The 12,697-nt window shown below is 37.9% G+C and overlaps 2 protein-coding genes across 3 annotated transcripts; both read right to left on the bottom strand.

Moving 5' to 3' along the window:
* Positions 1–471: 471 nt before the first annotated feature.
* Positions 472–4,402, bottom strand: LOC122015194 (protein NARROW LEAF 1-like). Its single transcript, XM_042571956.1, has 7 exons — positions 4,075–4,402; positions 3,095–3,721; positions 2,670–2,813; positions 2,281–2,521; positions 1,321–1,821; positions 1,110–1,229; positions 472–1,037 (listed from the first exon to the last, which is right to left on the bottom strand). The coding sequence occupies exons 2-7, from the start codon at positions 3,578–3,580 to the stop codon at positions 796–798; spliced, it is 1,734 nt and encodes a 577-aa protein (XP_042427890.1). The 5' UTR covers positions 3,581–3,721; positions 4,075–4,402; the 3' UTR covers positions 472–795.
* Positions 4,403–6,739: 2,337 nt separating this feature from the next.
* LOC122014551 lies at positions 6,740–10,994 on the bottom strand. 2 transcript variants are annotated; one of them, XR_006120704.1, is made up of 4 exons: positions 10,845–10,994; positions 10,665–10,746; positions 7,002–10,316; positions 6,740–6,906 (listed from the first exon to the last, which is right to left on the bottom strand). XR_006120704.1 is itself a non-coding variant. In XM_042570802.1 (2 exons), exon 2 carries the CDS (start codon positions 8,989–8,991, stop codon positions 8,152–8,154), a length of 840 nt encoding a protein of 279 aa, XP_042426736.1. In that variant the 5' UTR covers positions 8,992–10,316; positions 10,665–10,994; the 3' UTR covers positions 6,961–8,151. The 2 variants fall into 2 exon arrangements, 1 of the variants encoding a protein (XP_042426736.1); XM_042570802.1 differs by lacking the exon at positions 6,740–6,906 and having other exon boundaries at positions 6,961–10,316; positions 10,665–10,994.
* Between the last annotated feature and the right edge of the window lie 1,703 nt (positions 10,995–12,697).

The following is a 12,697-nucleotide window of genomic DNA, read 5'->3' as shown; positions in this document are numbered from 1 at the left end:
TAATTTAATCTTCTTAAATTATTTAATGGGACGGATTAATCCGATGTGCCTAATCGAAATTTATGGCTCTAGCTTCTAAACTTCAACTCAAGTGTATCATATTTTAGTAACATTTCACTAAAGTTTTCTATTTTTATTCTTGCAATTGTAATATTCTTTTATACGAGGTGTATCTTTTAAAACTTTTTAAAAATCTTGTTCCCTTGTAATATTATCTACTTTTTGTATTATTTTTTTTTTCAATTTCACTAAATTTAACTTGATTTATCAGTTTCAGCCTAAAAATGCAGTCACCCTTGCTCTCTTCTTCATGTGTTCCTGCTACTAAACCTCATAAGGGACAGTCTAGAGCTAGAAAAGAACCCTCTATTCTAGAATAAAATGCGAGTCTTGCTATAAAAGCGATTCGATAAGAACCCATGTAAACCCAAATAGTTAACTTCAAACTGCATCGCAAAGCCAAGTTAGATGTAAAAAGACTCGTGGAGAAGTCTTGAAACAACTTTTATTGCATATGCAACCAACACAATTAAGATTTTTGAGCTATACGATGAGAAGACATCAAAAAGTGTCAAGAAAATACCAAGGGAAACTTCAATCTACCATAGCAGTGGTCTAGTTGGTATGTTCCGATCGAGACATTTGCGTTTCATTTGAACTTAGAACCCTGCTCAGCCCTTTCAGCTTGGGCTCGACTCAAATCCCTACATAAACATTACCGAATGCATTTGTTGCAACTCCATAGCATTATCAAAATGCGACCGAGTAACCCAACGGTTAAATAAACAGCTAGCTTCATTGTGTTTGATGATCATTGCTCAATGCGGGATCTGATCGTTGTCTTTTATGTCCTCCGTCGCATAAATGCAGAGAGACACACAGATCTTCACCAGATGAGTTCGCTAATGATGACAGGTTTTTCCTTTCTGGTCCATCCTCTTGATCCCGACGCACCGGGGAAGTGCTGAAGTTCAGGATGAACTGATGTTCTTCGACCTTGTTTGCCACCTCGACAGTGTCTACCTGAAATTCAACACCTGCACGCGATGGATTAGTTTCTGGAACAGAAGCACACCTCTATGAGGGGAGATATTCAGAGTTATTTATACCAATAGGTTCGTATATCTCATCCGTCTTTTCGTTTGGATGGGTGCATACAGTAGGAGATGATTCGCCAACTGTAGAGTTAATAGCCGCTGCTAAAGCAAATCTTTGCTCCTGAAGGGCATCTTTGAATATGGAGAGAAAAAGGAACAAAAATCGAACATGTCAATATCAATACGAGGAAGAAAATGAGATAGTTAAATGAGAAAAGTAAACCTTGAAGTTCTTCGCTAGTCGTTATAAGATCAAGTTCCAAAAGATCAAGAAGGCGACCGAGATCGACTCCGCTCGTCCAATTCTCTGGACCATGACCACTTTTCAGTTTCAATCTTCCACGGTTGGCAGTCCCGCCCCAGATGATCCCTACTGGCTGTGGCTTCTCATCATCTTGTCCTGTTAGAATTATGAGACTTCCACTATCACCTTCCAGATCAAACGTCTGCTGGTTCTCACCCACGACAAGAAAATCTGTGAAGAAGCATATCCCTTTTTCATCGTTATACTCCAAGGCGTATGCCATCACAGTGCCAGTCGTCAATCCAGAGCTTCTTCCAACCTTGACGACTTGCCTCCCAATCAGGCTGCCGATTGGTGCTTGTAGATCTATGACCTTGACATTTCCAATGTCACCCAACCCCTTCACAGTGGTGGTGACACAAGACACATCAAAGTCATCAGCAAAAGGAATGAGCGCACCATCTGCCCGCACAAATGTTTCTGCAGGCGCATTACGAAGAAAGAGTTACGGCCAGGAATTGTAGAGCATGAGCAGTTGAGATAAATGACACCCTCCACTCCATCTCCAACCTTTAGGATTGTGCCCATTTCAGTGTGCAGAGATTCCTATCTAAGTGTGCCTAGTTATTTTAGGTCGGATTGAATTGCGAAAAAAAATTGGGATCATATTCAATTTGATTGATTGGGTCATTGTGGGTGAGTTGTCCTAGACATTGATATGTCAAGATGTGAGGGAGACCCCAATGTGTTCCTATACTTGCTTGAGTCACTCAATTCTACACCTAGGCGATTAGCCATCTTTAGGATTGTGCCACTCCGAGTCTTTAACAATTTCCAAGTAAACAAGCCCTGGAAAGGGCATTAAATATATACAGACAAAACATGTAAACACTAAACATTATAAACCGTAAGAATTTGAACTATTAAGTTCATTTTTACCTGGGTTAGTTCCGGCATAGATCCCATACCAAACGTCATCTGTGATAAATGATGTTGCCCTTTCAACAGCACCCAGATAAACTCCAGGACCGAGATTAGGTGGTAAAGGATGAAACATCTTCTGGTTAGGGTAATCCAAATCAACTGCAACATGGCGATTAGTGAGGAAACCAACTTGTTTATTTCCCGTTCGACTTTTCACAATGGCACCTAAAGTTCCATATGTTTCTTGGCTCGCAACCTGGTTATGCATCAACCAGAGAATAAGGATATTGTGGTCTCTATCAATGATAGTCAGAACAAGTAGATAGAGATTCATACGTGTTTAGAATCGGTTACAAAGGTTTAGAATGAACAATAAACAAATTCAAGCAAAAAAGCGAATGCACCTGAGAACCTGAACCGATACATGGATCACTTCCACGCAATCCATCTACAAGCTCGTTGTACAGTTGCTCCTTGGGAGTTGGTGCTGGTGCACCATAATAAGAGAATTCCACCACGTCGACATCACACCATATGCCTCCCGGTCCCTGTTCAGAAAAGAAGTAGGCAGCATCAAATTGAATTTCTCAAGTTTATATGGTGCACTGAAACTCCATAAATGCATACAACAACCACAAAACGAATTGTGGTTGCCAATAATTTTGGATGGATGCACAAAACTAATGCACCGTTGTTAATGTTATTATATTGTTAATAACATTAATCATCCTTATATGCAATCTGTACAATGATGTATGATATCAAGTGTCGAAATCTACTAGCAATCCAAGAAATAACAAGGAGAAGAAAAATAAATAGTAGTGATTACCTCAAGCATAGATGGAAGACATTGGCTGTGGCTGATCCATTTTCTATGAACTTTCCGAGCAACAAAGACAAGAATTGCTGGAATCTCTGTCAATTGACCTTTCCTTATGCGGAATCCTATTGCTGTACCTAGACTATAGCGACGCAAAATCTTGCTGTGAAATGCCCTTATAGTCATCAGATCAAGCAGTGTTGTGGCTTGTTGTCCGGTTGGAAACTGTCCGAGATGTGCAGGCAATACTCCTTTCTGAAGGTTCCCAAAATAATTAGCTCGACCTTCAGCAGCGCCATGCAACAGTGTTGAGGTTGGCCAGGAGAAGTATGCAGCAGTGCCTTCGGAATGTTGACCGCCTGATGCAATAGGTTGTAGGGGAGATGGACTGCATGAATAAAAGTGATTACATACATTTCTCTCCATGTCCAAGGCTGATTCCTCAGATTGTGCAGACCCTGAGTGATGATGACCTTGAGTGCCTGATAGCCTCATTATCCGAAAAATTATATGCTATTGACAATTCACATGCTCAGGCAACCTAACTGATTGTTGAATTTCCGTTTGAGAAGCAAATCCAAAATCTGTTTGCGAGGCTACCAAATTGTTCATGAGGCTAGTCATCAAATCCAAAATCTGCAATAGACAAAGTTAAGAAGAAAGAAAAAGAATAAGATAAATCAGATTACAATGCTTGTTTATTTTGAGGGTAAAACTTTGGCATGCTTCGCAAGTGTTTAAAATAGGAAAAGAACCAAAATCAAAATGCTATACACGAACAATAACCCTAGCTAAGAATTCCAAAATCCAGTGGCCAAATTAAAGCTCATGGGTCTTCAGATGGATCAATAATCATAGAAACACTTCCTTTTGACCACACAATAAAAAAGAACACAGCTTTCACCTTCCGATGGTTGGAACTTCAAAAACACTTCAAAAGGGATGAAGGATCCTTTGGAAAAATAAAGGGGGGAAAAAAGTGAGCATACCTTCCAAAAAACGCATTTTGATTGTGGGAAAAGATGGAAACTGCCGCAGCGAGGGTAGGAGATCGTCGCCAACGTTCTGCGGAGGGATGGTGATAGGCGTTCGGGGACGTGGTCGATTGGCTCGAGTAGTGGATGCCAAAGGCCCAAAGTAGGGGGGCCGATGAAATCCGGGCCTTTTTCTTTCACGCTGGACAGAGGAGGGGGGAGAGAGCAATAATGGAGGAAGGGAGAGAAGGACAAGGCAGGCGGCAGTCCTCTGGCGATTGTGGCGTGAAAGAGACGGCGGAGGGAGAGAAGGAGAAGAGTGGTGGATCGGTGGATGTGTCGTCGGATGAAAAAAGGGTGCAGTGGCGTAGTGGGAATGGATGGTGCGATGGGGACAGGATTGGGAATGGAGGCAGTTCAGCGTACAGGGTGCTGGTTGTCCAACCACTAACGACCACGCCCTCGCTGTAAAATCTAAATTTAAGTCCTGATATGTATTTTTATAATTCTAAAAATATTAAAATTCTTAATCTGTTTATGACATTGACCTCGGTCGTCTTATATGATACATTCTATATTTATTTTGTAGACTGATAAATTAAAAAAATTAAATACATCAATATTTCAGTCGCTAGAAATTAATCTTTATCCATTTTTATAAATTTACTATAATGATGAACTTGGCTATGTGAAGGGCTAAAATTCTTAATCTGTAAGTTTGGAGATAGAGACATGATCCAATAAGATCTTGGTTGATCAAGGATGGCTTGATCTATGGGTCGAGCACAAGTCGAGTTGGGCATAAAAAAAATGGTTTTCAAAAATATATTACTATTTTTTTAAAAAAAATCAATAAACAAGTTTTGGAGTCACAGGCCCAACCCGTGAGACACTAGATTTGGCTCGGCACACAGCAAGAATTAGTCAATTAGGCATGGTCATGTCCGGCTCTATGGACCGCTTTGACACCTCTAAACAAATAAAGAGATCGAAGATGATTTTAAAATTATGAGTTTTTATGGTCCGGTCGATTGAAGCTTTTTAACCTAGATTTAAAAAAATATACAAGAACACAATAAGGAACAAAATATATTTTTCAAGGTAGAATTCAATCAAACAAACAATGTGGTCAAATACAATCTATGTGCCAGAATAATGAGCTTCCAACGCAATAACAAAAGCTCATAAAATGCATCAACCAAAGCTTTATTATTCTTCCTTCATCAATTTGTCTCCTTCCGATGAATATTCCTATGAGCATCGAAAATAGAGCGGCTCCTAATATGAATATGAATGCCAAAGGGGCACAAGGTCCAGGATTAAATTTTTGAGATGTCATTATTTAGGGTTAGCATTTCGATCATACGTTTTTTCAATTATGTACCTATATTTACCTTCCTTCATATCCGTAGAACCGACTCTAAGAGGTCGTTGATGTGATGGTTCTATTAATGAATGTTAAAGCTCTATTTCAAGACATAGCACAGACGGTGGACACATAATATTTTTACGTAATGACAAATTAATTCTCATGAACTGATAACCTATAGTTTATCCCACCATGCACTTAATATATGTATATATTTATTTACCTCCTTTCTTTCATATTCATTGGACCGACACTAAGTAGCTGTGAATGCCAAAGCTCTCAAGGGATCTTCATCAACTTGTGTTAGATGTAGTAGAGAAGTTGACTCTCGAGTCTGAATTTTGGGGTCTTTTGCTCGATCGCTTACGTGCAAGGGCCTTGGGGCACCCGATACTAGATATTTCAAGCTTACGTCCATCACATCCTTCGATTTATCTTGTGTGATTGTGTTCTCAACCTGTAGTAGCATCATAGCAATAAATTGCTAAATGTGAGTTGTTATATTGAAAATGGCTGGGCATGGTGTTCGTTGAAAGAGCAGTTTAACTCACCTCTTCTTGCACTGTCGGGGTCTCTTCCAACTTGTTCCTAGGATCAGCAATCTCCTTAGATTTGGGTGTTTGACTACGACTGTCACTCAAATAGACCAGATTTATGTTGACTAGTGTAGGTTCCTTAGATTTGGGTATTCGACGGCGAGTATCACTCGAATTGGTCAGATTTATGCTGACAAATTTAGGTTTCTTATTTCCTTCTCTAGCCTGCAAGTTCGAGAGCAAGTGAGCAAGAAAAGGAGTACAATCAAACGTAAGAGGACCAGAATCACAAGTTCGGATGTACTTTATGAAAAAATGAAAAATCTGATGTCACAAAACTTACTGATAAAGTGGCCTCAAAGAACTGTTTGAACATCAGTTCTTCATGATCATGGAATCACAAGTTTACTAACAAAAATACTAATAAGGCCATGTCTCAAAAAATTTCATTCAGCTACATTTTAAGTTAGTTCCTCAATCACACCTTAACGATGAGTATGGTATGGCCCATCTTGCTTATCACCAGTAGGAGAAAGCTACATTTTGTAAAATTTAATACCGTATAAATGCGCATCTCATGTCTTTGTTCCCTCAATTTGATCACATGGGGATTGTAATTTTATCTCAAAGAAGAGAGAACCCAATAATAAGGAACAAAATACTATCCAAAATAATAAACTCCCAGGAGCAATTTCAGATGCTGACTACACTACCAAGAGAACGAGTGAATAACTGAATAGTGATTTCATTAAAGGAGCACAGTTTGTAGTCAAAATACTATGATGGAGAAAGTAGTGACACCAGAAATTAGCATAGATTAGAAAATTCATTTTGAACTTTCTTCAATTGCTGAAGTAAATTATTTCTTTCTTCAACTACGCTTGCATGCTGCTGATTGATCAGTATAGCTTCCTTCTCCATAGCCAATTTTGTGCCTTTAGTCTGAGAAAGATTGTAAAAGAGATTAAACTTAACTGATTGACTATCTTTTTCTATAAGCCAGTGATTTTGCAATAAAATAGAAGATACAAGAGTACCTTTTCCATATATCTCTTCTTGGCAAGTTCTAGCTTCTGTTCAAGCTTGGAATTTTGTTCTTGCATAAGTGATCTATCAGCTAACTCTGCTTTAAGATTTTCCACGTGGGTTCTCAGAGAGATTTCTGTGGTCTTAGATTCACTTAATTGTTCTTCAAAATTGATCATTATTGCTTCAAGTTCTTCTATATTTTTTATGAGCTTTAAAAAGATTGTTATTTTCTTCCTAGGAGGTAGTCATCTGTTGGAGAAAAAATTTCAAATAAAAATATTTTACCTTGTACTTCAAAAATTACAACTAAATATGAAAGCACTTTCTTTCATTTTTTGAAATTACTTTTTAGTTAGCACTAGGTATTCAACTCTTCAAATCGACTAATTCTGAAATGACCGGCCGGGGACCATAGAAGTTTTCCACGGATGACCAGGGTAAATTAGGAAGTGCTCGGCCCATCCAAGCCAGCATTTTTCGACTCCCTTCTCACGGGATGAAAAAACTTATGCAGCTGAGATTCGAACCTTAGATCCCTTGGTTATCCGTTAGAAGGCCAAATCATTGTACCATTGCCCCAGGAGAAAAGAACTGTTCTTTCATGAACTGAGGCAAAATGTTTTAATTTCTCACAAAGAAATATCAGGCAAACAAATAACAACCTGCAGTTGGTGCATCTCCCTGTCAGAGTTAATCTGCTGCATAAGAGCTACAATTTCTTCCTTAAATGAATGATGTTGAGAGGACATAACATCTTTCTCGATAACAAGAGTATCAAACTTAATTAGTAACTCTTTCATTTTTGTCTCTTTTGCTGCCAAATCCTGAGATAGGCTGAGATTTTTCCTGGTTAAATAGGCATTTGCATTTTTGGATTCATCTAAGCTTCTCTGAAGTTGCTCAATCGTAGTTTCCAAATTATGCACTTCCTTAAGAGTGCTTACTAGCTTATCTCTACAATTTGATGCAATGACAGTTAATTCACTTAACTGATCTTCATAATTCCTCAATTGAGCTTCATGTGCAAACATCTTGTCTTTCAAGTCTGTAAGTTCATATTATTTTCCTTCAAGTTTCTCAATTGTTACATGCAGCTGGACCTCAGTGTCCTTAAGACGCAATTCCATTGCAGACTGGAGTTCTAGCAACCCTGAATTCTCATCCGTTAATTTTTCCATGGGTTTTTGCATTAGAAGCAAGCTGTCTAGCAGTTGCTTCCATCTCTGAATGATTCAAGCTCAAAAACTGGTTTAGTTCTTCAAGTTTGAGCCGATGAGCTTCCAAACTTGTCTGAAGCTTTGAATTTGTGCCAGCCATCATTTCATTTTCCAAAGCCATTTCTTCAAATTCTGAATGATATTGTAAAATTATATGATTAAGCTCTTCAACTTTGTTCTTCAGGGAAACCGATTTCACTGCATTTGCCTCCAGCTCTGCCTTCAGTGTAGCACTAATCTCATTAGCTTCAATTGCCTCATCTTTGTATATTGCCTTTTCTTCTTCAAGAAACTTTAACTTCTCAAGCAATTCTATAACTTGAGATTCCTTTTGTTTAATACTCAGTGTTGCTTTTTGAAGTTTAAACTCTAAATCCTTTACCAGAGCTTCATTCATTAATATCATCTCCCTTCTCCTGGCAGTACTTTCTTCCAAAGCTTTCTCTTGATGCACTAGTTGTTGCCTAGTATAATTAAGCTTCTCAACTAGTTCTTGCTCTCTATGAACGGAACCTTCAAATTCTTCATCAGCAATTTCCATTTCCACTTCTACAGATTTGAATTTATTGGGCAAGTTCTCAATCATGCCCTGTGCTTTAGCATGATCTTTTCCCTGAATATCATATAAGGTTTCTATTTTATTTCTTTCATCATTGTTGGCATTCAATGCATCTATTAATTCTCTCTCCTCTTCCTTTGAAGCTTGCAACGAAACTTCAAGACTTGATGTTCTTTCTTTGTAGGCATCAATTTCAGCTAAAAGTGAGGAAACCTTGCTCATGTATCGCTTTGATTCGATTTCTACATCTTCACGTTTAGCCTTTGTACTTGCCACTAGTTTTTCAAGCTCTTGTACTTGATGATTAGCTGCTTCCAGTGATAGCCTTAACTGACCACTTCTTTTATTGCATTATAAGACTTCAAATGAGATGATTGTAACTTACATTCTTGCTCAAGACTACGCCAATGTGTTCCAGTAATATGTTCCAAATTCTCTGCATAAGAATGGAGATCATAGTTTTCCTTGCTAAGATCTGTTTTCCCATGCAAAGACTTGTTCAATAAAAAATCCAACTGGCCAATCGTATTGTCATGTTCCTCGAAACCAAGTGTTGATAGGGAGATTTTTTCATTAATTTTTCTTATAAAAGAAATGAGTTATTTTTTCCTCTCTGCTTCAAGGCGTCTCATCTCAGTAAGATTCATGTGTTGCTTGATCACTGCATTACATTTCTCAGAGTATGATCTCTATTTTCAATCTTCCAAAGGTTTTCTTTAATGCTCTGCTCGGCTAATTTTGATGCCTCAAGTAGATCCTCTAACTCAAGATTTCTATTATAAACAGTATGTGTTGCTATTTTCATGTCATCATGAATTTTTCCAAGAAATTTATACTTTTTCTCAAGCTCCTTGTTACGTAGCAATGCTTGTGAAAGAAGTGACTCTGTCTTGGTAAGGATCTGGTAAGCCAAATCCAACTTGTCTTCTAATTGTTTGCATAGATTCACATTCATTGATAACTTCAGGTTAAGGTCTGCCACAGTATGGACTAGTGTCACCTTTTCTTTGGTTAAATCTGACAAATCCTTCTTTAATCTTTCAAGGGCAACCCTATGCAACAACAACTGATGTTTACAGGTTGCCGTGGTTCTTTGTCCCTTTCTTTCTCTTGAATCACATTTGATGATTCAACTGACTTTTCTCTTACAGAAGTTTCGAGTTGAAGCTCTAGTTCATCCATTTTCTCAACTTCTAACAGATTCTCATTTATTAGCGCACTGATAGCTATTTCAGATATAAAATGGTCATTCACATAAGTTTCAAGTTGGAGCTCGTGCTCTTCCATTTTTCAGTTTCGAGCAGAATCTCATCTACTTCTGGTTCTGAAAGGTTCTCATCATTCACAGGAGGTACATACTGAAGCTCATCTACTTCAAGTTTTTCAGTTTTGAGCATATTGTCATTTACGATACTACCAATTGCTAATTTGGATTCTGAATGGTCCTCATCCTTCACAGCAATTTGAAATTGAAGCTCATGTTCTTCCATTTTCCATGATGAGTTCGATACAGTTTTAGCTAAGATGTGTTTCCCATCTCCATTTACCTGTGGCAAAGCCAATAAAAGGAATATGCAGGTAAAAAAAAGGAAGTTGAATGTCCAACGAGATCACTCATAGTCATTGATAGTTGAGCATTCGACAGATTTTGACACTCCCACCAGTAAATTAGACATCGCATACACACTAGGTTTAACACTCATAGTCCATTTAACACTGATAGTAAGTGTAGAAGGCAACATTGGAGCAATAGGTTTCAACGCAACACATTTATCTTCAGGAACAAATCGACAAGAACATCTTTCTCCTAGAATGTGGTATGGTGGTTGAAGTTTTCACAATCAACTTATAGTCTGAATCATTGTAGTCTAGTTTAGCAAGAAGGATAAAGTTACCAATGAATCAACTTCTCCATGGCCCAAGTTTGCTTGCAACTCTTCGGGCATTGCCATCCCAGTTGCCAAACGCTTGCTGTACCTGCAATAAGTTAAATATGTAACTGTTTATCCCAGCGGTAACCTAATTTTTTGGTATCGCATCAACCGATGAACCCAAGAGAGAAAATCATTGAAAACCAGAAACTAAGAACCACTCCAGATTTCGCCTCTTCTTGAAATCAAAACTCTAAAAGATCGACCTTGGCTATCCGAAACTGTTCCCAAAGAAGACAGAATCGAACGAACACTGAGCAGGTATTGAAAGAAGAATTGATGGGATAAAACGAGATGAATAATAAAATTGTTGATTGTTTGGTTTGTCTAGAATTGGATAATATATAATATATAATACACTCCGTCAATTAATAGAGTAATAAATAAATCAGGTATGTTATAGTGACATATGGTAAGAATTCAGTAATATTTTCATAAATATGTGGATCAGATAAAGCAGGAGAGGATGAAATTATAGAGTTGTTTATAGTAATTGGTATAGAGACCCAACGTGCTCCATCCATTTTGACTCTTTGGAGAAGTCCAGTAATATATTTGCTTTACGAGAGACGATAACTTTCTTCGTGTGGAATAAGTTCAATATCAAGAAAAAAAACGAGTAATATTTAAATTTTGAGTAAAAAATTCTTAATTGAAAATATTTAATAAAGTTGTAATACCCTTATGATCATTATACGTTATTAGGATATCATCCACATAAATAAGAAAAAAATATATCATATATCTATCATTATATTTGTGGAATAGAGATGAGTCAGTCTTTGATCCAAAAATCCTTGAGCTTGTAACTAATTTGATAATCGATGAAACCATACACGAGAAGCTTTTCGAAGACCATATAAGGATTTCGTGAGTTGACAAACGTAAGATGAAAATTGTTGATGAATGAACCCAGGTGGTTGCTCTATGAAACCAGTTTTCTTAAGATGATCATGAAGAAAAGCATTTGAAATGTCTAATTGTCGCACATGTCAATTAGAAATAACAGCTACCGATAATAATAGTCTGACAGATGTAATTTTGATGACTGGGTTAAAGTGTCATTAAAATCAATACCTGGTTGTTGATTAAATCCTTTAGTTACAAGTCGAGCTTTGTGTCGTTCAGGAGAATCATCAGCTCGATGCTTAAGACGGAATACTCATTTAGAGCCCACAACATTCATGGAAGGAATGCTCGGAAATAGGCTCCATATTCTATTGCGAAGAAGTGCATCAAATTATATAGCTATTGTACTACACCAATTTGGATTATTGTTCACTTGTGTGAAATAAATTGGTTCAATCGATTTTGAAGAGACCACTAGGAGTCGTAGAGGAGAAGGCTTAAATAAGGATTTTAGGAATTTAGAAAGGTTATAAGGAGCTGCTAGGAAAATTAAGGAAGAGAAGGAAATTAAGGGGCGTTGTTGTTGGAAGAAAGAGGCTCTGATACCCAAACAAGTGTTGGATATTGGGGCCTTAAATGGACCAAAACGATTTAGAGGAAGGAAGTCATCAATTGTTGAAAGTCGTAATTGACTTCAAAATTGAAATCTACGATTCGCGTAGATAGATTTAGACTATTAATTTGCTCAAAACCGATTAAGGGTGAATGAGAAATTAATGTTTAAAGTCAACCCAAAATAAAATTTGTTATTCATTAATAAAGTGCATAGGAGAATAGTCCCACATCGGAAATTCTCGATGTGTATTCTCTACTTATTAATGAAGATGTGTTAATGGAGTTAACACAAAAAAAATAAAGGACAGGTGACCCCTTAGCCCAGGGCGAGCAGGTGCTCGCACCTGTGAGTCCGCCACCCGCCACGTGCGCACATGCGCAATGGGCGCTTTGTAGGCGCACTTTGCACTTTGCATGTACGCATTGAGGAGCTTAAATTTATGCTCCAGGTGACATTGCAGTGCCTGCGTGGCACTCGGGTGACGTGTCAGGCTCTTACCTGACGTGGCAGTGCCTATGCGGCATCCTCGTGG

Source organism: Zingiber officinale, chromosome 8B, assembly GCF_018446385.1.
Source record: "Zingiber officinale cultivar Zhangliang chromosome 8B, Zo_v1.1, whole genome shotgun sequence".
NCBI classification, from domain to species: domain Eukaryota; kingdom Viridiplantae; phylum Streptophyta; class Magnoliopsida; order Zingiberales; family Zingiberaceae; genus Zingiber; species Zingiber officinale.
This window is presented reverse-complemented; position numbering and strand designations above follow the sequence as displayed.

Coding starts and splice junctions, on each gene's coding strand:
- LOC122014551 (XM_042570802.1), bottom strand. CDS start 8,991: ATGAGCAAGGTTTCCTCACTTTTAGCTGAAATTGATGCCTACAAAGAA.
- LOC122015194 (XM_042571956.1), bottom strand. CDS start 3,580: ATGAGGCTATCAGGCACTCAAGGTCATCATCACTCAGGGTCTGCACAA. Junction 1,230..1,320: donor GACTAGCGAAGAACTTCAAG/GTTTACTTTTCT, acceptor CCATATTCAAAG/ATGCCCTTCAGGAGCAAAGA. Junction 1,038..1,109: donor TGAGATATACGAACCTATTG/GTATAAATAACT, acceptor CATCGCGTGCAG/GTGTTGAATTTCAGGTAGAC.